The 24,931-nt window shown below is 42.1% G+C and overlaps 1 protein-coding gene across 1 annotated transcript in view; it reads right to left on the bottom strand.

Annotated features, from left to right (window-relative positions):
* Positions 1-12,042: 12,042 nt before the first annotated feature.
* LOC307142846 (adenosine receptor A1) overlaps positions 12,043-24,931 on the bottom strand; it is a 155,416-nt gene continuing 142,527 nt past the window's right edge. The window contains exon 2 of the mRNA XM_079843980.1: positions 12,043-14,426. Within this exon, the coding sequence (XP_079700106.1) occupies positions 13,775-14,426 (652 nt within the window). The 3' untranslated portion in view covers positions 12,043-13,774. The remainder of the gene's footprint in view (positions 14,427-24,931) is intronic.

The following is a 24,931-nucleotide window of genomic DNA, read 5'->3' as shown; positions in this document are numbered from 1 at the left end:
TCGATTTCTGTTAATGTTTGACAACAATATTGCACATCTTTCAAAACAGTTTACCCCCGCTTTCGTAAAGAACACCTGGGGGGTATTGCACAAAACTAGGATAAGGGATTAAGCTGGGATTTTCCAGTTATCCTGGATGAATTTAATCTTGACTTGTTTGCACAAAAGCAGAGGCACCTTAGTTACCATGGAGATTTATTCTCTGCAGCTAGCCTGCTCAAGACCAGGCTAACAGCCAGGATTTATTAATCCTGGGGCCTTTTCTGTTCACTCAGCAGTAGTTTTATCTTATTGTTATCAGCCTGTATTAAAATACAATAGGTGCATAATTGATGTTCAGTTAAGCACTATTACTATTTAAAGTTGTGACCAAGCCAAGATGCACATACTAGACTTGGTCAAGCCTCGCTTTTTCAGTTATCCTGGATTTGTTAAATTCTACTTTTGTGCAATAGCCCCCTGGATACTGTTTTTCACCGCCTTTTGTTGTTATTTTTTGTAGGTAAATGTAAGACATTGGTAGCACACTAAAGCCCTATTCGGATGGGATTAGTTTAACATGGGGAGGTGGGGGTAAAATAATTTTACCTCAGGACGTCTGTAATATTAATGGCCAATTCGCACGGGATAACCAATCTCAGTAAAACTAGCAGAAGTGGGAGAGGTAACTCGCTTTACGCACCACCGTAACCTCCTTGTCGTCATGTGCGTTGCTTCCTGTTTTCACGTGAGCAAACACACTATATATATATATATATATATATATATATATATATATATATATAATGTGTGTGTGTGTGTGTATATTTGTATGTGTGTGTATATATATATCGCAATCACTTTATGATGCCCGCGGTGGCGGCGTTTGCGAATTTTGCAGAGCCGCGGGAGGGTAGAGAGCATTTTCTTGTGGTGCTCCCCGGAGCACTTGGTGCCCTACGCGCAGCGCGTGATAGCTCTAGGTTTACCAACACAATCCAAACAGAATCGTTAGACTGGACCTAAATGTTTATGTATGTATATGTATATGTATATATATATATATACACGTTAGACTGGACCTAAATGTTTATGTTTGTGTATATATATATATATAAACATAAACATTTAGGTCCAGTCTAACGATTCTGTTTGGATTGTGTTGGTGAACCTAGAGCTATCACGCGCTGCGCGTAGGGCACCAAGTGCTCCGGGGAGCACCACAAGAAAATGCTCTCTACCCTCCCGCGGCTCTGCAAAATTCGCAAACGCCGCCACCGCGGGCATCATAAAGTGATCACGTTAAGGGCATCAAAGCGGCCAGCGGCGGGACTGGTCCCACCACCTACAACGAAACCGAGTGCTTCTTCAAGCGCTTCCATGCTTGCAAAACGCGCCAAAACTACTTTTAAACAGGAAATGATGGAATTTACCGTACATTTTTACAGCGGGTCTATTCGAACAGGATTAGTTTTACCCAAGGTCATTTTTCTGGACCTTTTTACAGAAGGTAAAAGTATCCGTAATCTTTACTGACATTGTCCGTAATGATTACCGAGATGGCACATTCGGACGGGACTAAAATCACAGAGAACCTCTGGTAATAATTACTTTACCCCCACCTCCCCATGTTAAACTAATCCCGTCCGAATAGGGTTATACATGTCTGTGGCGTCTTCTGAACAAAACAAGGAAGTGAGTTTGCTGACGTATGACAACGCCCTTTGCAGGAGACCGCAATGATTGGTCAAAGTTGCAGAAACGTTGCGGTGATTGGTCCAAATTGCAAATCGCACTGAATTCACAGGGATTTGTTGAATTTGCGTTAATAGTTGCGATCGCGACATCGCGAAATCCTGGAGGGACTGATTAGGTTTTGCAAACCCACCTCCTCCCCAGCATCCACCTTTGAGCTCTGTCTTCATGATCCCCTGCAGGGGGTCTGCTTCATTCCCTGTAATGTCTTGCAAAGCATATCATTCAGGGAACAAATTACTGAGTCAGAGCCTGATGCCAAACCTGCTGCATCCATGCTCAAGGATGCTGTGCTTCAGCTTGCAATGCTTATAAATTATTTGCTCTTATTTCAGAGTTGTCTGACTAAACTGTCAGAATAGAAGTTTAAAACCAGAAATTAAGTTTTATCCAGTATCACTTTATAGCACCTTTAAGGATAACACTGTTGTTTTATTTATATTCATGATTGGCCAAAAAAAATCTTACTTGCTGATTTGCAATTCTCTGAACTGAAATGGACGTCTCACTGTGTTATTTCCTTTTAACCTGAAGTGCAGTTGTATATGGTCTATGTGGTATTTTTTTTTTTGTCAAATTACTCATGATAGATTTTAATGCTCTTGTCTTACAGCTTATGTCCTGAGATGTGCAACTCTACCGGACTGGGAACCGATTGAGGAGGCCAAGCTCAAGAAAGCCTTTGTGAACAAATGTAGGGCCAGAGCAGGCTCCAAGGAGTAGGCCACTGATATAGCCTGTCCTATGTGGACAGCTATCTCTCTCTCTCTACCCCTTCTTTTATTTTTCTTATTCATTTTCATGGTAATATGTTAATACAGGGAGTGCAGAATTATTAGGCACGTTGATTTTCTGATCATATTTTTTTTCCAGGCACATTTGACCAATTCCAAACCACAGTAATCCTAATAACTACTATTGATTTAGTATTTAATAATGTATAAGTGATATATAATTGTTCATGAAGGCTGGAAATGAAAAATACCTTATATTCAGGTGTGCAGAATTATTAGGCATGTTTTCTTTTACAGATAAATTGAGCCAAAAAAGAGATTTAACTCAGACTGAAAAGTCAAAAATTATTAAATGCCCATGAGAAGGATGCAATACTAGACATTGCAGTTAAGGCATGACCATTGGACAGTGAAATGCTCGTTGGGTCAGCAGGGTCAGACAAAAACATGTGGCGGAGAAAAGACACCTGTTAACTGCAAAAGAATTAAGAATTAAGGTGAAGAATTAAGGGTGAAACCATCAGGAACCCTTTAGTCTCCAGCGCCACCCTTTTCCAAAGCTGCAACCTACCTGGAGTCTCCAGAAGTGCAAGGTGTCAGGATCTCAGAGACTTCAGTTAGGTAAAGAATCCTAAAAAATGACCCCCACTAGATAAGAATCACAAGCTGAAGTGTTGTAAAATACATGAAGCCTGCTTTTTTATAGGCTTTATAGGTTTTATAGGTTGAGAGTGACTCTTGAAGGACCAGCACCACATCCTCTAGTACCACTGTTTGAAGAATTCATCTTCCAGAATCTGGCAGTACGTTTTGCAGAGATGGACTAAAAATGAACTCCCAAAACGTACTGCCAGATTCTGGAAGATGAATTCTTCAAACAGTGGTACTAGAGGATGTGGTGCTGGTCCTTCAAGAGTCACTCTCAACCTATCTGTCCATAAAGCCTATAAAAAAACCTTCTTCATGTATTTTACAACACTTCAGCTTGTGATTCTTATCTAGTGGGGGTCATTTTTTAGGATTCTTTACCTAACTGAAGTCTCTGAGATCCTGACACCTTGCACTTCTGGAGACTCCAGGTAGGTTGCAGCTCTGGAAAATGGTGGCGCTGGAGACTAAAGGGTTCCTGATGGTTTCACCCTTAATTCTTCACCTTAATTCTTTTGCAGTTAACAGGTGTCTTTTCTTCACCACCTGTTTTTGTCAGATCCTGCTGACCCAACGAGCATTTCACTGTCCAATGGTCATGCCTTAACTGCAATGTCTAGTATTGCATTAGTATTGCATCCTTCTCATGGGCATTTAATACTTTTTGACTTTTCAGTCTGAGTTGAATCTCTTTTTTGGCTCAATTTATCTGTAAAAGAAAACATGTCTAATAATTCTGCACACCTGAATATAAGGTGATTTTCATTTCCAGCCTTCATGAACAATTATATATCACTTATACATTATTAAATACTAAATCAATAGTAGTTGTTAGGATTACTGTGGTTTGGAATTGGTCAAATGTGCCTGGAAAAAAAATATGATCAGAAAATCAACGTGCCTAATAATTCTGCACTCCCTGTATAGTTAGTAGTAGTAGGCAACGGGACCGTGTTCTTGTTAATTTGTTTTCTGAAATTTTAATTTGTTTCAGGACTTGTAAATGTGTTATGGTAATGTAATTTGTTTTATGATATTTAAAAATGTTTTCTAAAATTTAAATTGGTCTCAAGCTCTGTAAAAGTGTTTCAGATTTTGTAATGTTAGTTTGCACCTCCAGGCCACCGTACTTTTCATGTGTGTGTGACCCAAACATTATTGTTCCATGTGCTAGTCAGTGTTTTATTTTTTACTATCTGGAAGTGATGTACTGTACTAGTGATGTCCCCACACTCTAGCACCTACATCTGAGGAGTGAGCTGAGTTGGTACAAGTGTGCCTTACTATAGTTAGCATTCTAACCAAACCCTGTAATATTTTCATGTTGGTTTGCACCTCCAGGCCACCATACTTTTCATGTGTGAGCCTAACATTGTTGTTCCACGTATCCCACGTTCCACTTGCTGGTCAGTGTTTTTTGTCTTGAAGTGTTGTACTGGTGTTACACACATACAGTTTTCAACTTTTCAATATTGAGTATTGTTTTTACAGTTATTTCTAATTAATAAAGATAATTTATCTTTAAATTGCGTTCTCAATTTGTTCTTGTATTTCTCAAATATACCTCAGATATCATTCTCATATATAGCTTCAGTAAGACATTAAAGAGAAATAATCAAGAGATGGAAGAGACGTTGGACACACAATAATAAGATCTCTTTTAAGGCTCATAATTCTCAGATTTGTCTCATAAAAGTCTCGTATTCATCTCATGTTATTCTCTTTAATTCTCTTTCAAATAACCAAGACATAATTGAGATCAGGGGTATACAATTATGAGATCTCCGCTGTTTATCTCACTTCTCAAGTATTGCTCAAATGGTTTTCTCAATTTAACCTCCTTTGTCTTACTGGTGTCTTGTCTCTTTTTAGCTTATGTCTTGCTCCTAAGGGACCCTTAGGAGAAGTAACTCAGAAACAAATGATCACAGAATGATATGAATATGAGAAGCTCAAATTGATCTCAAGAGATGAGATTGAACAACAGATGAGCAACACATTTTTCCTATGGGTAGGCCTATTGCACTTTTTTCCTTGGTTATGAAATCCTTTGAAAAATTAGTAAGGGAGGACATTTTAGCTTTAACTCAGTCAGCCCTTGATCCTGTGCAATTTGCCTATAGATCAGGTAGAGGAGTGGAAGATGCCACTTGTACCTTACTAAATATGATATTTTAAAACATTTGGAAGGCACAAAAAAATAATGTACGTTTGCTCTTTGTTGATTTTTCCTCTGCTTTTAATTGCCTTCAGCCCCATATTTTGGCTAAGAAACTTATTGAACATTTTCATTTAGACTCAGTCATTTTTTAACTAATAGAGTCCAAAGAGTGCGTGTTAATGGTGTATTGTCTAATGCATTGTTATCGTCCACTGGTACACCTCAGGGTTGCGTTTTATCCCCTCTTTTGTTTTCCTTATACACTAATGATTTGCTGATGACTGTAATTGTGTCTTTTCTCACTGAGTCAGATGGGAATCATGGTCCAGTGCTTGATCATTTTATTCAATGGTGTGAGGATTCTTTTTTAAACATTAATGCTTCTGAAACAAAAGTGATGTCCACTGATTTCTGTAAGACGAACTCTGTACCTGTGCAACCTGTTGTCATTCAGGGACATAAAGTAGATGTGGTCAAACAGTATAAATATTTAGAGACTGTACTTGATGACAAACTAAAATTTGAAGCAAATACTGATATTATTAGATGAAAAGCTCTTCAGCGTATGTATTTTTTGAGTAAACTTCGAACTTTTAATATGGATGTTTTTTATGAGAATGTTTAATTCCTATTTTATTGAATCTGTCTTAAGTTTCTCTATTATTTGCTGGTATGGTAATTTAAATGTTAGGAATAGGAGTAAGTTGACTAGTATTGTAAAAATGTGCAGCAAGATTGTTGGAACTGATTTAAGGACCATTACACAAATTTATAAACATAGGGTGACTAGGAAGGGCCAGCTTGTCCTTTCTGACGTTACCCACCCATTGTACACTGAATTTCAACTGCTTCCATCGGGTCGGAGACTTAAACTCCCTTTGTGTAAATCTAATAGACACAAAAATTTCTTCATACCTGCTGTTATTATTTTTTGTAATGATCTATTATAAAAGTGTGTATACTGCTGTCTACACAAAGAAGTGCCTCTAAGGACAATAAAGTTAACTCAACACAGGTCATCACATAAGCTTTGTTCCTAACCCGGGATCTACACAGGAAGTAGTAGTTTTGCAGGAACTTAAGGAAGCACAATGCAAGAATTGTGAAAATTTTACTCTGAGATTGATCAGTCCTTGTTATTCCAGGTCTTGTTAATATCAGGGTCTGTTCAGAGCAGGAGTGATTCATAATCAAGTTGTTAGATGTTATAGCACTACTCAGTGTTAACATCACAATTTAAAGGGTTAGTTCACCCAAAAATGAAAATTCTGTCATTAATTACTCACCCTCATGTCGTTCGACACCCGTCAGACCTCCGTTCATCTTCGGAACAGAAATTAAGATATTTTAGTTGAAATCTGATGGCTCTGAAAGCCATTGGCTCAATGGCACCGTTCACTCTCAAGACCCTTAAAAGGTACTAAAGATGTCGTTACAAAGTCCATCTCACTACAGTGGTTCTAAAATAACTTTATGAATCGGCGACAATAGTTTTTGTGCGCAAAAAAACCCTAAATAACGACTTACATAGTGATGACGATTTCAAAACAAAGCATCATGAAGCTTCGAAGCGTTATGAATCACTGTTCACAAAGTTATCACAAAGTTATTTTAGAACCACTGTAGTGAGATGGACTTTGTAACGACGTCTTTAGTACCTTTTAAGGGTCTTGAGAGTGAACGGTGCCATTGAGCCAATGGAAGACTTTCAGAGCCATCAGATTTCAACTAAAATATCTTAATTTCTGTTCCGAAGATGAACAGAGGTCTGACGGGTGTCGAACGACATGAGGGTAAGTAATTAATGACAAAATTTTCATTTTTGGGTGAACTAACCCTTTAAGTGACTCTAGTTTGTTTTCTACTTACTACACTTGGATACATTTCAGAAAATTGAAAGCTCTTGAATGTCCTTGCCTTGTTGAAATTTAAAGGGAGGCCTGAACATTTGAAAGATCCAAATGCAAATGTCCTCAAATATATACATCATTAATGTTAACACATCTTAAAAAAACAAAGAAACAAAAAAACATCAGACACCCCGGCAGTATCATTTAATCTATATTTATTCATGGTTCCTTCCTGTGTATCTTTTCACATCTCTTCTCAGGCCCACAGTTTTGAGCAATCTAAATATTAAATACAAACTGCCTACAGTTTTGTTTAATTTCAACATCACACAGTGAAACTGAAAGCTGCATTTCTTATTTCCCCATTAAAAAATTGTGGTAGGTTACACCTATTGTAGAGCACCTATTGTCTATTTAATTTAGATTGAAATATCAAAAAAAAAAAAAAAAAAAAAACTGGACCAATAAGATTGCGCAAAGTTCTGCTTCACTCTCCCACGCATAGAGTGGACAGCTACAGTGGACAGCTATTCAAAAACCCATTTCTTGCGTATGCATGGTTCCCTTTCGAGGGAACTCTCACTGCGTCAGAACGACACTTTGGGGATGCTCCCTAAGCATCAGCGTATCTGAAGTCTGAATGAAAACTAAACCAATCCGATTGGCGTGCGTGATGACGTAACTGTGACGGCATACCCGGAAGTATAAAAGGGGAGCTGCGCATAATGTTGGCAGTTATTGCTCTTCAGCATAGCGCTCTCTGTCAAAATTGTCTGTCTATTTACTGTTGTATTGTCCAGTTGTGAAAGCGAAAAGTGTGTGAATGATGGAAAAGATAGGAGAGTTTAAGCAGTGTGTGCACCCGTGTCCCCGTTACATGTCGGGCTCGGATGCACACCTGCTGTGTGTGCAGTGCCTGGGTGTTCAGCATGCTCGGCGGCTCTCGAGGGAGCACTTGATGGGACCTTAGACACATAGCCCGGCCTAGGGTGTAAGATGGCTTTTACTCTGCCCGGGGCAAACTCCAGGCAGGTTGGCGTTACCGCCAAGGCCTGGAGATCCCCCACTCTCCTAAGAGAGGTAATGGTGAGGAGAAAAGCCACCTTAAGGGTCAGGTACCTAGAGGCTGGCCTGTCGGCAGACGTGATAGAGACCTTACTCAGTTCCAGGGCTCCGTCTAAGAGGAGACTGTACAGCCTCAAGTGGAATGTATTTTCCACTTGGTGCAGGGAGCGTGAGGTGGACCCAGTTAACTGCCCAGTGGCTTCAGTGCTGGAGTTCCTCCAAGATCGCTTTTCTGCGGTTCTGACCCCATCCACACTCAAGGTGTACGTGGCTGCCATTGCGGCTTTCCACGCTCCTATGGGTGATGGGCCTTTGGGTAGGCACCAGCTGGTTGTACAGTTCCTCCGTGGGGTTCGGAGGATGAGGCCTGCGGCTTGTTCCAGAGTTCCAACTTGGGATCTGGCAGTGGTTCTCGAAGGGTTGGCTGAGGCCCCCTTTGAGCCATTGGAGTCAGCTGAACCAAAGAACCTGACACTCAGGCTGCTCCGCTCTCGGCTGGCCGTGTTCGATGAGGCTGGCCAGCCTCGTGAGCCCCGTGGATCGAGGCGGTGCGGCGAGGCTGGTCATGGGGCTCACGGATGGACATGTCAGTGAGACTTGGGACTGCTGAGGCATCTTCCCAGTCTTTGTCTGACAGTTCAGATGTTCTCCTTCCCTGCGTGGAAGCCCGCGCTGCGGCTTCTTCCCCCGGGGCGGAAGACCCGATGCTTGAGCGGTCTGATTCTGAGGAATTAGACGTGCTCAGCATTGAGGCAGTCGAAGTTATAAGCACTTCTTATATGCAAGATTCAATCTCGTGATTGCCGAGGCAGCATGCAGGTTATGGGTCTGCAATTAAAGTGAACACACGCGATCGGTGTGCATGGGATACTGGTTGGCTTGACGGCTTGAGCCACGTTGCTTAGGCAACGTGTGGTTTACGAGTCCGTATACTATGATAAAACAGTATCGCCTGATGATTATGGCTGCATTTAAGTCTGAGGATTTAAATGAAATATGATCTGACTCTGAGGAGTTAGATATTCAGCCTGTCATTCAGACCATGTTTCACCGTATTGTGTGATACTGTTTGGCTTTTTTCTCGAGGGATGAAAGCCAATTGTAATATGACGGTTTGAACCATGTTGCTGAGGCAACGCGTGGTTTATGAGTCCATATAAATACAATAAAACAGTGTTGTCTGATGATTATGGCTACATTTAATTCTGAGGAATTAAATAAAATATGATCTGACTTTGAGGAGTTAGATATTCAGCCTATCATTCAGACCATGTTTCACCTTATTGTGGCTGCATTTAATTCCGAGGAATTAAATTAAAATATTATTGTCAGGACTCCTGGGTGATCATGTGTGTGTGTATGTTGTCTTACCTGTTGGTGGTGGTTCCTCACGGGTTCACTGGCTCCTCCCGCTCGTTTCAGTAATTGTTCACCTGTCGTGTCTCATCAGCTGTTCTCTTTTTATAGCACTCTGTCCTGTCTCTCGTCGCGTGCTCATTGTCTTGGTTGGTCTCAGTCATGCTATCCTTGTCCAGTCGGTTCATCTTGCTGTTCCTCTCCAGTTCCTCAGGTTCGGTCGCAGGCATCTGGAGGCTCGTCTTAGCCCAGAGTTCACACGCCTGTGGATATCGTGAACTTGACCTCGAGTGAACTGTGTTCTGTTTTCCTGGTATTACTGGTGCGCTTTGTTTTTAGGCGAGATCCAGTATCGTCGAGGTTCCGGTGAGCGTCCTTTTCTGTTGGGCGTTGTTTTCCCTTCTGTCCAGTGTTCAGACATTATCGTCAGTCTCCTGCTGTGTGAGGATTTCTTCCCGGTCAACCAACCAGAGTGGATTACCTCGTGGAACGCCGCGTGTGGTCTCTGTTCTGTGGACTGTGACTTTTGTGCTTCATCTGACCCTCTCTTGCCTCCTTCTAATAAACATTGTGAACTTGCATTTGGCTCCGAGACTCATTGTGACAATTATCTGACTTTGAGGAGTTAGATGTATTTTTTATTCAGCCTATTATTCAGACCAGGTTGCACGGGTTGGGTGATTATGATGGCATTTAATTCCGAGGAATTGAGTGTCATGTTATCCGACTTTGATAAGTCAGATACTTTAATTCTGTCACCCAAGCGTGTTTGACTTGTTTGGATATTCATCTAAGATGGAGCCCTCCTGAAGTTGTTGTCGTTCTCGCCGCCTTGTGGCCTGCGGGACACATCAGTTTCAGGCAATTGCTAATCGCAGTGTCCGCCCTAGTGTTGCGGCCCTGTCGAGCTGCTCCCTTAGATGAGGCCCCTGCTGGCCAGCCCCCTCTCCCGGGTAGGAGCGATCGAGGTCGTCTCCCCTGTGGAGTTTTCGGGAATCGATGCTGTGCTCCCGCCGTCTAGTACGCTTCGGGCCACATCCCCGCGCACGCGCGCTGCACCAGCCGCCTCTAGCGAGACTTGCGGCGGTCCAGCAAACGCGTACGCACACCGAAAATCTTCCTCAATTTTGCCCTGCCGGTTAGCCGCTTCAGGGGGTCGGGGAGGAGGCTCGGTTGACACCCGAGGCCAGCCTCGAGAGGCTGGTTCCCTTAGCAGATTATCTCGCCGCATGGTTATGCCTCCGAATATATCAGCTTGGGGCCTGCGACTGTAGAAAAGGGGATACAGACTGCAGTTCGGTTACCTTCCCCCGAAGTTCAGTGGGGTGGTCTGGACGGCAGTGGTCCCTGGGCAGGTTCGGGTAATGGAACAGGAAGTTCCCTCCCTGTTGGTAGGGAGGCCACAGAATGTGCTCCTCCACCAGACAGGGAGTCCGGGTTCTACAGCCGGTACTTCATAGTTCCTAAGAAGGATGGCGAGTTGCGTCCAACTTTAGATCTGAAGTACTTGAATCGTTCTCTGAGGAGATTCAGATTCAAGATGCTTAGCAATTCCTCCATTGTGATTCAGATCCAGTCTGAGGACAATTGTCTCCCGCACGTATCTGCCCGGTTAGGGCTCTCAGAGTTTATTTGGCGAAGTCTGCGCAGTGGAGGAGATCTCAACAACTTTTGGTGTGTTTTGGCTCACCCTAGAAGGGGTTGCCTGCGTCTACTCTGACAATCAGTAATTGGATTGTCCAGGCAATAACCATGGCCTATCAGGTGCGCAGTTTGCCTTCACCTGTGGCCGTGAGGGCTCATTCCACCAGAGGCATGGCCTCTTCAGTGGCCCTCCTTTCTGGGGTCCCCTTGCAGGATATCTGTGAGGCGGCTGGGTGGGCTACCCCACACACCTTTATCAGGTTTATAGCCTGGATCTCCCTATGACGCCTAGGTGCTAGGGTGCTCCAGTCCTAGTTGGCCCTCGGTGTGGCCTAGTGGGTACTCGTTCCCCAATGTGTCGTTCCGACGCAGTGAGAGTTCCCTCGAAAGGGAACGGCTCGGGTTATGTATATAACCCATGTTCCCTGAGAAGGGAACGAGCACTGCGTTGCGTCGCCACACCTCGGCACGCCTGGAACGCATCCTTCAGAGCAATAGCTGCCGACATTATGCGCCGGCTCCCCTTTTATACTTCCAGGTATGCCGTCACAGTTACGTCATCACGCACGCCAATCGGATTGGTTTAGTTTTCATTCAGACTTCAGATACGCTGATGCTTAGGGAGCATCCCCAAAGTGTCGTTCCGACGCAGTGCTCGTTCCCTTCTCAGGGAACATGGGTTATATACATAACCCGAGCCGTTTTCAACTACTACAGTGGACACTAGTGCAAAGTTGTGAAAGAAGAAGACAAAACATGAAATATTTTGTGTTCATATTGTCTGCAATGAAATACAAGTCAAAGTAAATTTAGAAATCACTTCTATTTTTTTTTATTTATTTTCGTTTTCCATACTGTCCCAACTTTTTCTGATTTGGGGTTGTAGATCTTTGATGGAATCACATTCGCATGTTCTGATATCAAAGACATGCAACGTTAACCTGGATAAAGTTCTTCTCCATCTGCTGGTTGAACGGGAACAAACTACTGCATTTCAAATATTTGAAGCTATATTATATATTTTTTTATTTTTCACATTTATATAATTGTATTAATTAGTCTGATAAATACACCCAGTATTACTGTTTTTACTTTATTATGCCTAATACAGTATAATAATAATAACAATAATAATAATGTTTTATTTATATAGCGCCTTTCCAGTGCTCAAGGACGAAGTATCTCTTCAGTTAAAACCAAAAATGCACATTATCCACTCAAGTGGACACCTCAAAATCTCTGAAAAATATGTTGAAAAGGATTTTGTTTTGCATGCCCTAAGAGCTATAAAAACAGGCAAGCAAAAATCCTGCTGAGGTTGTTAAAATTCATGCATGAAAGGGTTAAAGGGATAGTTCACCCCAAAATGTATTTGTTGATTTAATTTATGTTGTTTCTTACCTGTATGGCTTTCTTCTGCTAAACAAAAATATTTTAACGAATGTGTCAGCTGTTTTGAATGAAAGTAAAATGGGGCCCAAAGCAACACTGGACCCCACTGACTTTTATTGTAAAAAAAAAAAAAGCTGCAAATGATGAATGACTCCACTGTATCCCATATTTCTCAAAATAAGAATTCTCTAGCATATAAAATGGCCTCAGATCACATTCACATCATCCTTTCTCAAAGTCCTCAGATGCTGTTGTAATGACTAAAGAGAAGAGTGCAGTTCAGTGTACTTGTATATGTTGACACTTAGTTTGTAATTTTGCGGTCATTATATGAAGCCCTTTATGTGATAGCCGCATTAAAGGGTTAGTTCACCCAAGACCGATGTAAAAACAAGGCATCATGAAGCTTCGAAGCGTTATGAATCAGCGAGTCGAATCATGATTCGGATCGCGTGTCAAACCGCCAAACTGCTGAAATTACGTGACTTTGGCGATTCAAACCGCTGAATCTACTCACTGATTCATAACGCTTCGAAGCTTCATGATGCCTTGTTTTGAAATCGGTCATCATGATATAAGTCGTTATTTAGGGTTTTTTTGCGCACAAAAACTATTCTCGTCACTTTATAAAGTTATTGTAGAACCACTGTAATGAGATGGACTTTGTAACGACGTCTTTAGTACCTTTTATGGGTCTTGAGAGTGTAACGTGCATTGTGCCAATGGAGGCCTTTCTGAGCGATCGGATTTCAACTAAAATATCTTAATTTGTGTTCCGAAGATGAACAGAGGTCTTACGGGTGTCGAACGACATGAGGGTAAGTAATTAATGACATAATTTTCATTTTTGGGTGAACTAACCCTTTAAAATGAAGCCCAGGACACAAGTAAATAATAATCAAATAAAGATATTTTCACAGATTTGAATGCCATTTGTAGTGTGTGGCTATAGCTCTAAAACAGACCATTTTAATTTATTTATTGATTACTCACTAATGATGCAGTTAATTCTATGCAACATTGACTTGGTTTTCAAGGAATCATTTCCAATAATGTCTGATTGTCTCCATTTTTGTGTATGTTGTATTCTCACAACAGCATACATCCCATACTGCATTTCCCTTCAAGACTCATTGATAACGTCATGTTTTAAAAAGGGATTCTAATAGAGGAGACCTTTTAGTGGAGCATCAGATATCATTATGCCGCAGTCTTCTCTCTTTGCTATCTATACGAAAGCTGGGCAGATCATCCACACGTGGATCCTCCGTGCAGCATACATACTGTTTCCAGATCTTAACGAAAGCATTCTGGAATTTCTTAATGCGGAACGCGTAAACAATGGGATTGACAGCGGAGTTGCCATGACTGAGCAAGATAGCCACGTAGAGAAGGCACATGGAATTGTCACAACTTGGACAGAAGAGAGTGATACAGTTCAGGATATGCAATGGCAACCAGCTAACAGCGAACAAGAAGAGCACCAGTGCAAGAGATTTTGCCAGCTTGAGTTCTTTCCCATAATATCGAGTGGGGTCGGTCTGGTTGACAGTGACCTTCTTGTTGAGCTGCTTGTGGATCGTGTAGAAGATCTCAGTGTAGATGAGCAACATGAGGACGAGAGGTGGCAGCACCCAGCCGAAGAAGTTGAAATACACCATGTACTCCATACTGATGACATTCTCAAACTCACAGGTTACGAGAAAGTCAGTGCCATTGGTCTGTCGTAGCTTCTCCAGATTGTTCCATCCCAACATGGGCGTCAGGCCGACTGCGATGGCCACCATCCAGCACACCACCACTGCAGTGCCTGCACGCTTTGGAGTCACCACTCTTTTATAGCTGTGGGGAAAAAAAGAAGAAAAAAAGAAAAAACTAAGTTTTTAAACTAATGGCCTTGGTTCCAGAAATATTTTTCCCATTGATTTTTTTCCCATAGAGAAGTCCTGAGAGTTGTAAGCCATGAACCAAACTATGGCTACAAGTGAATGACAACATTTACATTTATGCATTTGGCAGACGCTTTTATCCAAAAGCGACTTACATTTCATTCAAGGTACACATTTTTACATTTGACAACATTGTAAACCTTAATTTGAAGCGCAAAAGTATTTGAAAATCTGACAAAAAGACCATGGTGAGCATGCTTTTGTGTGCCAAGGCCACTGTCACTTCCGCGACTTGAATCAGCGCTGATCCCCTCAGCACTGTCACTCACTTTCGGACGTGCCTGGCAGTCCCTCCGACTCTAAATAAACCAATATCCCGGAATATGTTACTCCAGGTAGTCCAACAGTACACTGAACTGAGACATCTTCTGTTGTGAGAACTGATGAGCATGAACGTCTAGTTTACTAATGTAACTTCTGTTCACTGAAGGAGGGAACGGAGACATTACATCAGAATGACTGACGAATTGGGATCTTGCCTGAGAGTGTAAAAAAAAACCAAGCCAATGGACTAGGGCTGCAACAACTAGTTGATAAAATCGATAATAATCAATAATGAAAATAATCAACAAAGATTCTCATTATCGATTAGTTGGGTCTGCCCTCTGTGCATGGTAAGCTTCTACCAGTCACGCCAATTACAGCCCTGAATAACTCATTTCTATAACCAAAATGCATCTAGAAATAGTGGATTAGAAACAGAGTGAGCTGCTGCTGGAAAGGTACATGATCCAAGGACCCACAACATCAGAATTCTTTATTTTAAGCTTCAAGCGTATGCATTAGCATTTAACATTCCCTGTCATGTGCTTTGACAGATGTGTGTGTGTGTGTCTGCGTCCTCAGCGCAAAACGTTAATTTTACAGGTTCCACTGATCTATATAGAGAACAGTAGTTATATCGTCATCTGTAAATGCTACTAATTCACACAAGTATTTCCAATTTATTACCATGGAAGAATACAAATGGTCATCTAGTCTAACACAGGGGCTGACCTTCTAGGCTCGTATCCCGTCCTTGGAGGGGAATGGCGCTGCAAGCGAGATACTTTGCCTGCGGTCCATGTTCAAGCGCAAACGGGATAGAGCAGAGCAAGGGCTGGGTCTGCCTCCTCCAGGAAGAGCACTTGTAGGTTCACGACCTGATCCTAAATCTTGTGTACATATCCAGGCCAGGCTCTCAGTATTATGTGATATTACGCAAATTCCAGGCACAATTCGAAAAGCAAGGTCTGACCACGAGAAAATAATCATAATGATTATTATTGGTCATATTAATATATAAGCACAAAATGTTGGGCCAAATTGCACAACAAACCAGGTGTTCTTATATATATATATATATATATATATATATATATATATATATATATATATATATATATATATATATATATATATATATATATATATATATATATACACAGTGAGGAAAATAAGTATTTGAACACCCTGCTATTTTGCAAGTTCTCCCACTTAGAAAACACGGAGGGATCTGAAATTTTGTCATCGTAGGTGCATGTCCACTGTGAGAGACATAATCTAAAAAAAAAAAATCCAGAAAACACAATGTATGATTTTTTAACTATTTATTTGTATGATACAGCTGCAAATAAGTATTTGAACACCTGGTTATCAGCTAGAATTCTGACCCTCAAAGACCTGTTAGTCTGCCTTTAAAATGTCCACCTCCACTCCATTTATTATCCTAAATTAAATGCACCTGTTTGAGATTGTTAGCTGCATAAAGACACCTGTCCACCCCATACAATCAGTAAGAATCCAACTATTAACATGGCCAAGACCAAAGAGCTGTCCAAAGACACTAGAGACAAAATTGTACACCTCCACAAAGCTGGAAAGGGCTACGGGGAAATTGCCAAGCAGCTTGGTGAAAAAAGGTCCACTGTTGGAGCAATCATTAGAAAATGGAAGAAGCTAAACATGACTGTCAATCTCCCTCGGACTGGGGCTCCATGCAAGATCTCACCTCGTGGGGTCTCAATGATCCTAAGAAAGGTGAGAAATCAGCCCAGAACTACACGGGAGGAGCTGGTGAATGACCTGAAAAGAGCTGGGACCACCGTTTCCAAGGTTACTGTTGGTAATACACTAAGACGTCATGGTTTGAAATCATGCATGGCACGGAAGATTCCCCTGCTTAAACCAGCACATGTCCAGGCCCGTCTTAAGTTTGCCAATGACCATTTGGATGATCCAGAGGAGTCATGGGAGAAAGTCATGTGGTCAGATGAGACCAAACCTAACCCTAAACCTAACCCTAACTTTTTGGTCATAATTCCACTAAACGCGTTTGGAGGAAGAAGAATGATGAGTACCATCCCAAGAACACCATCCCTACTGTGAAGCATGGGGGTGGTAGCATCATGCTTTGGGGGTGTTTTTCTACACATGGGACAGGGCGACTGCACTGTATTAAGGAGAGGATGACCGGGGCCATGTATTGCGAGATTTTGGGGAACAACCTCCTTTCCTCAGTTAGAGCATTGAAGATGGGTCGAGGCTGGGTCTTCCAACATGACAATGACCCGAAGCACACAGCCAGGATAACCAAGGAGTGGCTCTGTAAGAAGCATATCAAGGTTCTGGCGTGGCCTAGCCAGTCTCCAGACCTAAACCCAATAGAGAATCTTTGGAGGAGCTCAAACTCCGTGTTTCTCAGCGACAGGCCAGAAACCTGACTGATCTAGAGAAGATCTGTGTGGAGGAGTGGGCCAAAATCCCTCCTGCGGTGCAAACCTGGTGAAAAACTACAGGAAACGTTTGACCTCTGTAATTGCAAACAAAGGCTACTGTACCAAATATTAACATTGATTTTCTCAGGTGTTCAAATACTTATTTGCAGCTGTATCATACAAATAAATAGTTAAAAAATCATACATTGTGATTTCTGGATTTTTTTTATTTAGATTATGTCTCTCACAGTGGACATGCACCTACAATGACAATTTCAGACCCCTCCATGATTTCTAAGTGGGAGAACTTGCAAAATAGTAGGGTGTTCAAATACTTATTTTCCTCACTGTATATATGGGACCAGTCACGGAAAGTAGGGACACAAGTCGGCAGCACAACTTTCGAGCAAAATGAGAAAGAAGCAGGTTTTTTTGCAGAATCTGTTAGTTGAGATCACGAAGAAGCCTCACCGTGTTTGAGATAGCAGTATTGGTATATTTAAAAGCATACACTTTGGGTTTGAAATCGGCTTGTTTTTTGGAGATTCTAGCATGCAGCAGAGGCGTGTTTCTTTTGTTATTGCCCCCACCCTCCAAGGGAAGCGTGGCTCAGTGTTGCCAAGTCCGCGGTTGGGCTACTTCAACACTGTTGCCGCTGGCTGTTTTTCATGTCCGCAGGTTGAAGCGAGCCCAATTATGTGATATTTGGCCCCGGGAATGCGAATTTTAATAGGCAACCATGCCAAAAAAAAAACATATTTTACCCCCCAAATGTGATTTTTACCGGAGAAGCCCCCCTGAAACGCGATTGGGCTTGTTTTGGGCTAGTTTTGAGTAGCAATTGTGTGGGTTTTGTTGTGAAAACTTGGCAACCCTGGTGGCTGGCTGCGCACAGATCTCTGCTGGCAGTGCTAAAGCAATAATGAGCAGCTGATACGAAGTGCAATTTGCAAACTTCCCAGATAATAGAAAGTCTGAAGCAGTAAAGAAGCAACACAATCATCTTTCTCTTGTGCAGAAAGAGAGGGCTGTGTACTATGACATGACTGAAAAAAAACATACATACAGCTTATCTAAATGAGATTTAAATGAGCCCTATTGTCACTCTCAGCAGGTGAGAACAGGTGAGAACTGCAAAATGTTTAGAGGTAATTTCCTCCCTATTAAGGTTTTTTGAGTGCCTACTCTCAAATAGCCACAACTTCTCCAAATATTTCCATGTGTTACACATCGTTGGAATGCTTGGAGACTACAATTTCAGAATCTGTGAATAACTCAAAATGCCCCAGAACTGACGTGTCCCTACTTTCCGTGACTGGTCACATATATATACTGTATATATATATATATATATATATATATATATATATATATATATATATATATATATATATATATATATATATATATATATATATATATATATATATATATACACAGGTGCTGGTCATATAATTAGGATATCATCAAAAAGTTGATTTATTTAACTAATTCCATTCAAAAAGTGATACTTGTACATTATATCCATTCATTACACACAGACTGATATATTTCAAATGTTTATTTATTTTAAGTTTATAGATTATAACTGAAAACTAAGGAAAATCCCAAATTCAGTATCTCAGAAAATTTTAATATTACTTAAGACCAATACAAATCTTGGCCAACTGAAAAGTATGAACATGAAAAGTATGAGCATGTACAGCACTCAATACTTAGTTGGGGCTCCTTTTGCCTGAATTACTGCAGCAATGCGGCGTGGCATGGAGTCGATCAGTCTGTGGCACTGCTCAGTGTTATGAGAGCCCAGGTTGCTCTGATAGTGGCCTTCAGCTCTTCTGCATTGTTGGGTCTGGCATATCGCATCTTCCTCTTCACAATACCCCATAGATTTTCTATGGGGTTAAGGTCAGGCGAGTTTGCTGGCCAATTAAGAACAGGGATACCAGGTACTGGTTGCTTTGGCACTGTGTGCAGGTGCCAAGTCCTGTTGGAAAATGAAATCTGCATCTCCATAAAGTTGGTCAGCAGCAGGAAGCATGAAGTGCTTTAAAACTTCCTGGTATACGGCTGCGTTGACCTTGGACCTCAGAAAAAACAGTGGACCAACACCAGCAGATGACATGGCACCCCAAACCATCACTGACTGTGTAAACTTTACATTGGATCTCAAGCAACGTGGATTGTGTGCCTCTCCTCTCTTCCTCCAGACTCTGGGACCCTGATTTCCAAAGGAAATGCAAAATTTACTTTCATCAGAGAACATAACTTTGGGCCACTCAGCAGCAGTCCAGTCCTTTTTGTCTTTAGCCCAGGCGAGACGCTTCAGACGCTGTCTGTTGTTCAAGAGTGGCTTGACACAAGGAATGCGACAGCTGAAACCAATGTCTTGCATATGTCTGTGCGTAGTGGTTCTTGAAGCACTGACTCCAGCTGCAGTCCACTCTTTGTGAATCTCCCCCACATTTTTGAATGGGTTTTGTTTCACAATCCTCTCCTGGTTGCGGTTATCCCTATTGCTTGTACACTTTTTTTCTACCACATCTTTTTCTTCCCTTCGCCTCTCTATTAAAGGGATAGTTCAGCCAAAAATGAAAATTATATTATCATTTACTCACCCTAAAGTTGTTCCAAACCTGTCTGAGTGTCTTTGTTCTGCTGAACACAAAAGAAGATATTTTGAAGAATGTTTGTAACCAAGCAGATAGAGCAACCATTGACTACCATAGTAGGGGAAAAAATACTATGGTAGTCAATGGTTGCTCTCTCTATGCTTTGTTACAAACATTCTTCAAAATATCTTCTTTTGTGTTCAGCAGAACAAAGAAAAGCCTTTGCGGGTGTTTTGAGTTAATTAGCTGATTAGAGTGTGGCACCAGGTGTCTTCAATATTGAAACTTTTCACAATATTCAAATATTCTGAGATACTGAATTTGGGATTTTCCTTAGTTGTCAGTTATAATAATCAAAATTAAAATAAATAAACATTTGAAATATATCATATATTGAAATATGTGTGTAATGAATGCATATAATATACATGTTTATAAATTTAATAATATTTCTGTTTGGGACAGAAACAAGAAGCAAGATTTCAATCAGAAACAGGATTATTTTTCTCACCCCATTGGCAGATAATTTTGCTTGTTTTAAGCAAAAATTCACTTCATTTTGATTTTATTTTCAACAAAACAAAACAAAATATCATGTAATTTTACTTATCAAGTAAATTATGAAATTAACTCTTAGAAATTAACAGCTTTTCATGAGGTCAATTATTCCAGGATTATTCCTCAAATATTCCTCAATATTTGAGTTGCTGTGGGCGTTGATGCATGGAACGCCTCAGTATTTGAATCTCTAAAGAACGCGCGCTCTCTTGCAGGAAGGCCGGGCAGGCTCGCTGTTCTCGGTGAAGGTGAAGCTTTCGTGGAGGAAACAACAAGGTAAGTAGACCGTCGCTGAAGGAGAAAAATCTGAATAAATGGCAATGTGAGTGTCTATGCAGTGTCTCGTTCTCGCCTCTCAGGGAACCAAGGTTACGATAGTAACCAGAGACGTTCACTTTCGAGAGCGGTCACTTCAACACTGCGTTTAAAATGCTGCGGGAACCAAATACAATCCCGCCGTGAGAGCTGCGAGGTAGCAGACAAGTTGCACCAAACGCAGAAGATAAAACCGCCAAGGGGCGGAGTCGCCAGAAGCTCTTATGATAGGCGAAGCCAGGCCAATGAGAGACGTGCTAAAGCCTATACAAATTTGCATATTGAGACAGATACATACAATATATAGCACAATAACGTAGAAATGGAAGATACGAGCGAACACAGCGTCAACAGCATAGCGGTAACTAACTGTGCTGCAAAACAAACAATTGAAATAATGGATGGAATAAAAAGTGTCTGCTGCACTGATAAGGGCAGTAAAAGTGACAACAGTGAGTAAATACACTTAAGCACGAGCATACACAGCATCAACAGAAAATGGTAATTACTGTGCAGTATAAAACACTTGAATAGTGACTTAACTCACCGAGAGCACTTGCCAGCAGCCAAGCATATTTCTTGAATGAACTTACCTTTAGACCAAGCCCATGAAGATGCAATGGCTCTCGTAGAACGTGCTGATGTGGAAAGGGCAGTCCTGGCTCAGACTAGCGTACGCCAACGCGATAGCATCCACTATCCAGTGGGACAGCCTCTATCTAGAGACAGCACGTCCTTTAGAACAGCCCACATAGCACAAAAAAAGCTGGTCTGACTGACGAAAGGATGCCGTTCTATTAACGTATACCTTAAGCGCCCTAACCGGGCAAACAGCACTCAGCGGTGGAGCATCAGCGTCATGCGAGGTCGCCGGTTCAACTGATAAGGCCGATAGAAAGACGACCTGTGCTTTAAAGGGTGTGGATAGCGATTTTGGCACGTAGCCATGCCTCGACCGGAGAGTGACATTACAGTCGCCATGACTGAAACACATACAATCACTGTTCACAGAGAAAGCCTGTAATCCACAATGCGTTTAGCAGAAGCAAGGGCCAGGAGAAGAGCGGTTTTAAGAGAAAGCTCTTTTACTGCCATAGATTCCAGAGGCTCGAACGGAGGTAGAGAGAGGGCTTTTAAAACCAAAGCCAGGTCCCACGGCGGCACAGAAGGTGGCCGTGGAGGATGTAACCTCCTTGCTCTTTTGAGAAATGACCACTAAATAATGCTTACCGATCGACTGCCCAGATACCGGGGAGCGAAACGAGGCAATAGCAGCTACATAAACCCTCAGAGTGGAAGGCAGACTGCCATTATTCATTCTAAGTTGTAGAAAGCATAGTACGTCGGGTCGAAAGCATGCTCACAGCACCATTTCTTGATTACTCCCCATTTTTAGAGCATAAAGGCGCCTGGTGGCTGGCGTGCGAGACTCTGTGAGTGTAGTGAGGACATTCAAAGGCAAATCGATTACACCTTCTAACGACCCTGAAGCATCCACACTTGAAGTTTCCACAGCTCCGGGCTGGGGTGCCATATCATGCTGTTTGCTTGTGAGAGGATCCCTTCTGAGAGGAATTTTCCATGGAAAGGCTCTCAGCATTTCCCTGAGATCCAGAAACCATGGCTGGTTGGGCCAGTTGGGAGCGATGAGAATCACAGATGCTCTCTCCTCCATGATTTTGCATAACAAAATAGGCAAAATCTTCACCGGAGGGAACGCATAGAGTTTGGCTCTCGGCCAGCTGGACGTCAGAGCATCCCCCGACAGCGGGGAGTGGGACAGCGTGAAGAACAGCGGGCAATTTGCGTTTTCGCTCGTTCGCAAATAGATCCACTTCCGCCCTCCAGAATCGGGCCCATATTTCCCTCACCACTCCAGGGTGAAGTCCCCACTCTCCCTGAGGAATCTCTTTCCTCGAAAGCAAATCCACTCGGCGGTTTAGACGGCCGGGGATGGAATTCGTCCTGATGGGGAGAAGGTGACGATCCGCCCACAAAAAGGAGGTGTGCAGTCTGCTTGAAATGGGTGGGTTCTGGATCGTATGCCACCCTGGCGATTTTATGTACAAAACCACCGTCATGTTGTCCGTGTTTTTAGGTAGACTATCAATATTCTCAATCATCAGTCGATGTCCACCCCTGTGATGTGTGGCAGCAGCTGCAGCGCAAGATATCTTGGGAGAATGCTCAAGGAACCACAGACGCAGTGCAGTACTATAACATTCTCAAATGTATTAAAAGGTAACTAAACCCCTGCTCAGAGCTTAACTCCACCCACTGGCAAATTTTGAAAAATGCTGGAAAAGTGGGCAGAGCCCAGCGGAGACAGAGGGGACGAACCGAGGGCGGGGCTGAGCGGAGGGTGTGCACCTGAGATCCGCAGTGACGGATTGATTGATTGCTGTCAGACTCGCGAGTCGCAGAGATGGAGAATGACTGGAGTGACGCCAGCTTTGCAACAGAGCGGTCATTTCTCCTACCTTCCCCTGAATTAGAGGAGGGTGAATTGTCTGTAGACACAGACCCAGAGCCTTATCAATGCGAGCCGCTGGCTCAAACTGCGTTAACTCCCGATGCCGACGATGCTAGCGAAGCAGCAGCGCAAGAGAACTGACCTAATCTATGAACAGTCAAATCCTTACACTGAATGCCACTAAAAATAGATCAGATATCTATATACACATACAATGTATTTTCATTCAAATTAACTGAATCAGCGCAGCAGCGCAGGACCAATAAGTTCAGACCTAAAAGCCTATTATAAACAGATTTCCTCAAATAAGTTAGACTATATACGCCAGTACGTTACAGTATTGTTGTTCGTTACCGCGTCCGCGGCAACCACTCGCGTGTCAGGGTTTGTAAGTGCGTCTAATGTATGAAAATGATCTGTACACATGACGGGCAGCAATAATATCGCAAGAAAAGCCTGACGTGTACTGGCAACTGCATTATTTAACCATATTTTCTTCAATACAATGTTAAAGCAAGTGTCAAGTCAGTTTCATTCATAATGTTTCTACTTCATGTAATATGACAGTTCATACTGGAGTGAAGCCGTTCTCATCATGTGATTGGGGGAAACATTTCTGAGGAGCCGTTGGAAGTGCCATCCTACGTCACGATGTACCACAACGTCCAATAGGAAAATTCAACTGCAGTAGCCACATTCAACCTTAAGAGGGCAGCACTTTGGCGGTTTTACACCATATTTTATAGAATTAAAACACTTTATACTCAAATGTCAAAACATTTACTCGAATCAATGAACAGCATTAATAAAGCCCCAGTATTACAGATCATTAACTAAAAAAAGTTGGTTTAGGGTTTAGTTACCCTTTAAGGAAGAAAGGTCATATATAAAGGTGTTAGTGAAACATGTATGTGCGCAAAATGTGTGTATGTGTAATTGTGACAATTTTACCTTTTGAAAGTTCACAAACTCTCGTTAGTGCCACTAGTTCCGCTGCCTGTGCTGATGTGTACGGCATGGTTCTGCTTCCACCACTTCATCAGGGAGTCTAACGACTGCATAACCACATAAATATACACCATCTGATGGTTTAGAACATGAACCGTCAACATATAGATTATCCCCCTCTTCTAGGGCCGTATCTAACAGATCGGGCCTACAAGCAGTTTCGGCTTCAATTGTTTTCAGACAATCATGCACCTCATCAGTGCTGTCAGAGGTTTGGTCTGCTGCATCCAGCAATTCTCTCAAAGCAATGACATTAATGTGTTGAACAGTTGATGGCTTAATGGTTAAATTTGTTGTCGCTAACAGAGTTGCTTCGTAACCTGAACAACGTTGTGCTGTCATGTGTTGTGTGTTAAGATTGTGTAAAATTGCGTTTACCTGGTGTGAGGTGTGCAATGTCAATGGATATGACAGAACTGTTTTTTCAGCACCCCTTACCATCAAGGCAGCAGCAGCTACTGCTCAGAGGCAAGTAGGCAGACCTTGTGCAACATTGTCTAAAGTTTTTGATAGATAAGCCACTGGACGATAACTTGCACCATGTTCCTGGGCCAGTATCCCCGCCGCAATGCCCCCACTCTCATGCACATACAGATGAAAATTATTTTTGTTGTTCGGAAGGCCCAAAGCCAGTGCTGACATGATAGCTTGTTTTAATACCTTAAAGGACACATCCATTTCATCAGTCCACTTGATTGTTTGTTTCGGTGAAGCTTTGGTGTCAATTGCTTGTCTC

Source organism: Gobio gobio (genome assembly GCF_949357685.1).
Source record: "Gobio gobio genome assembly, chromosome: 19".
In the NCBI taxonomy this organism is placed as follows: Eukaryota; Metazoa; Chordata; class Actinopteri; order Cypriniformes; family Gobionidae; genus Gobio; species Gobio gobio.
The sequence above is the reverse complement of the archived record's forward strand: the minus strand, read 5'-3'. Positions and strand labels throughout refer to the sequence as shown.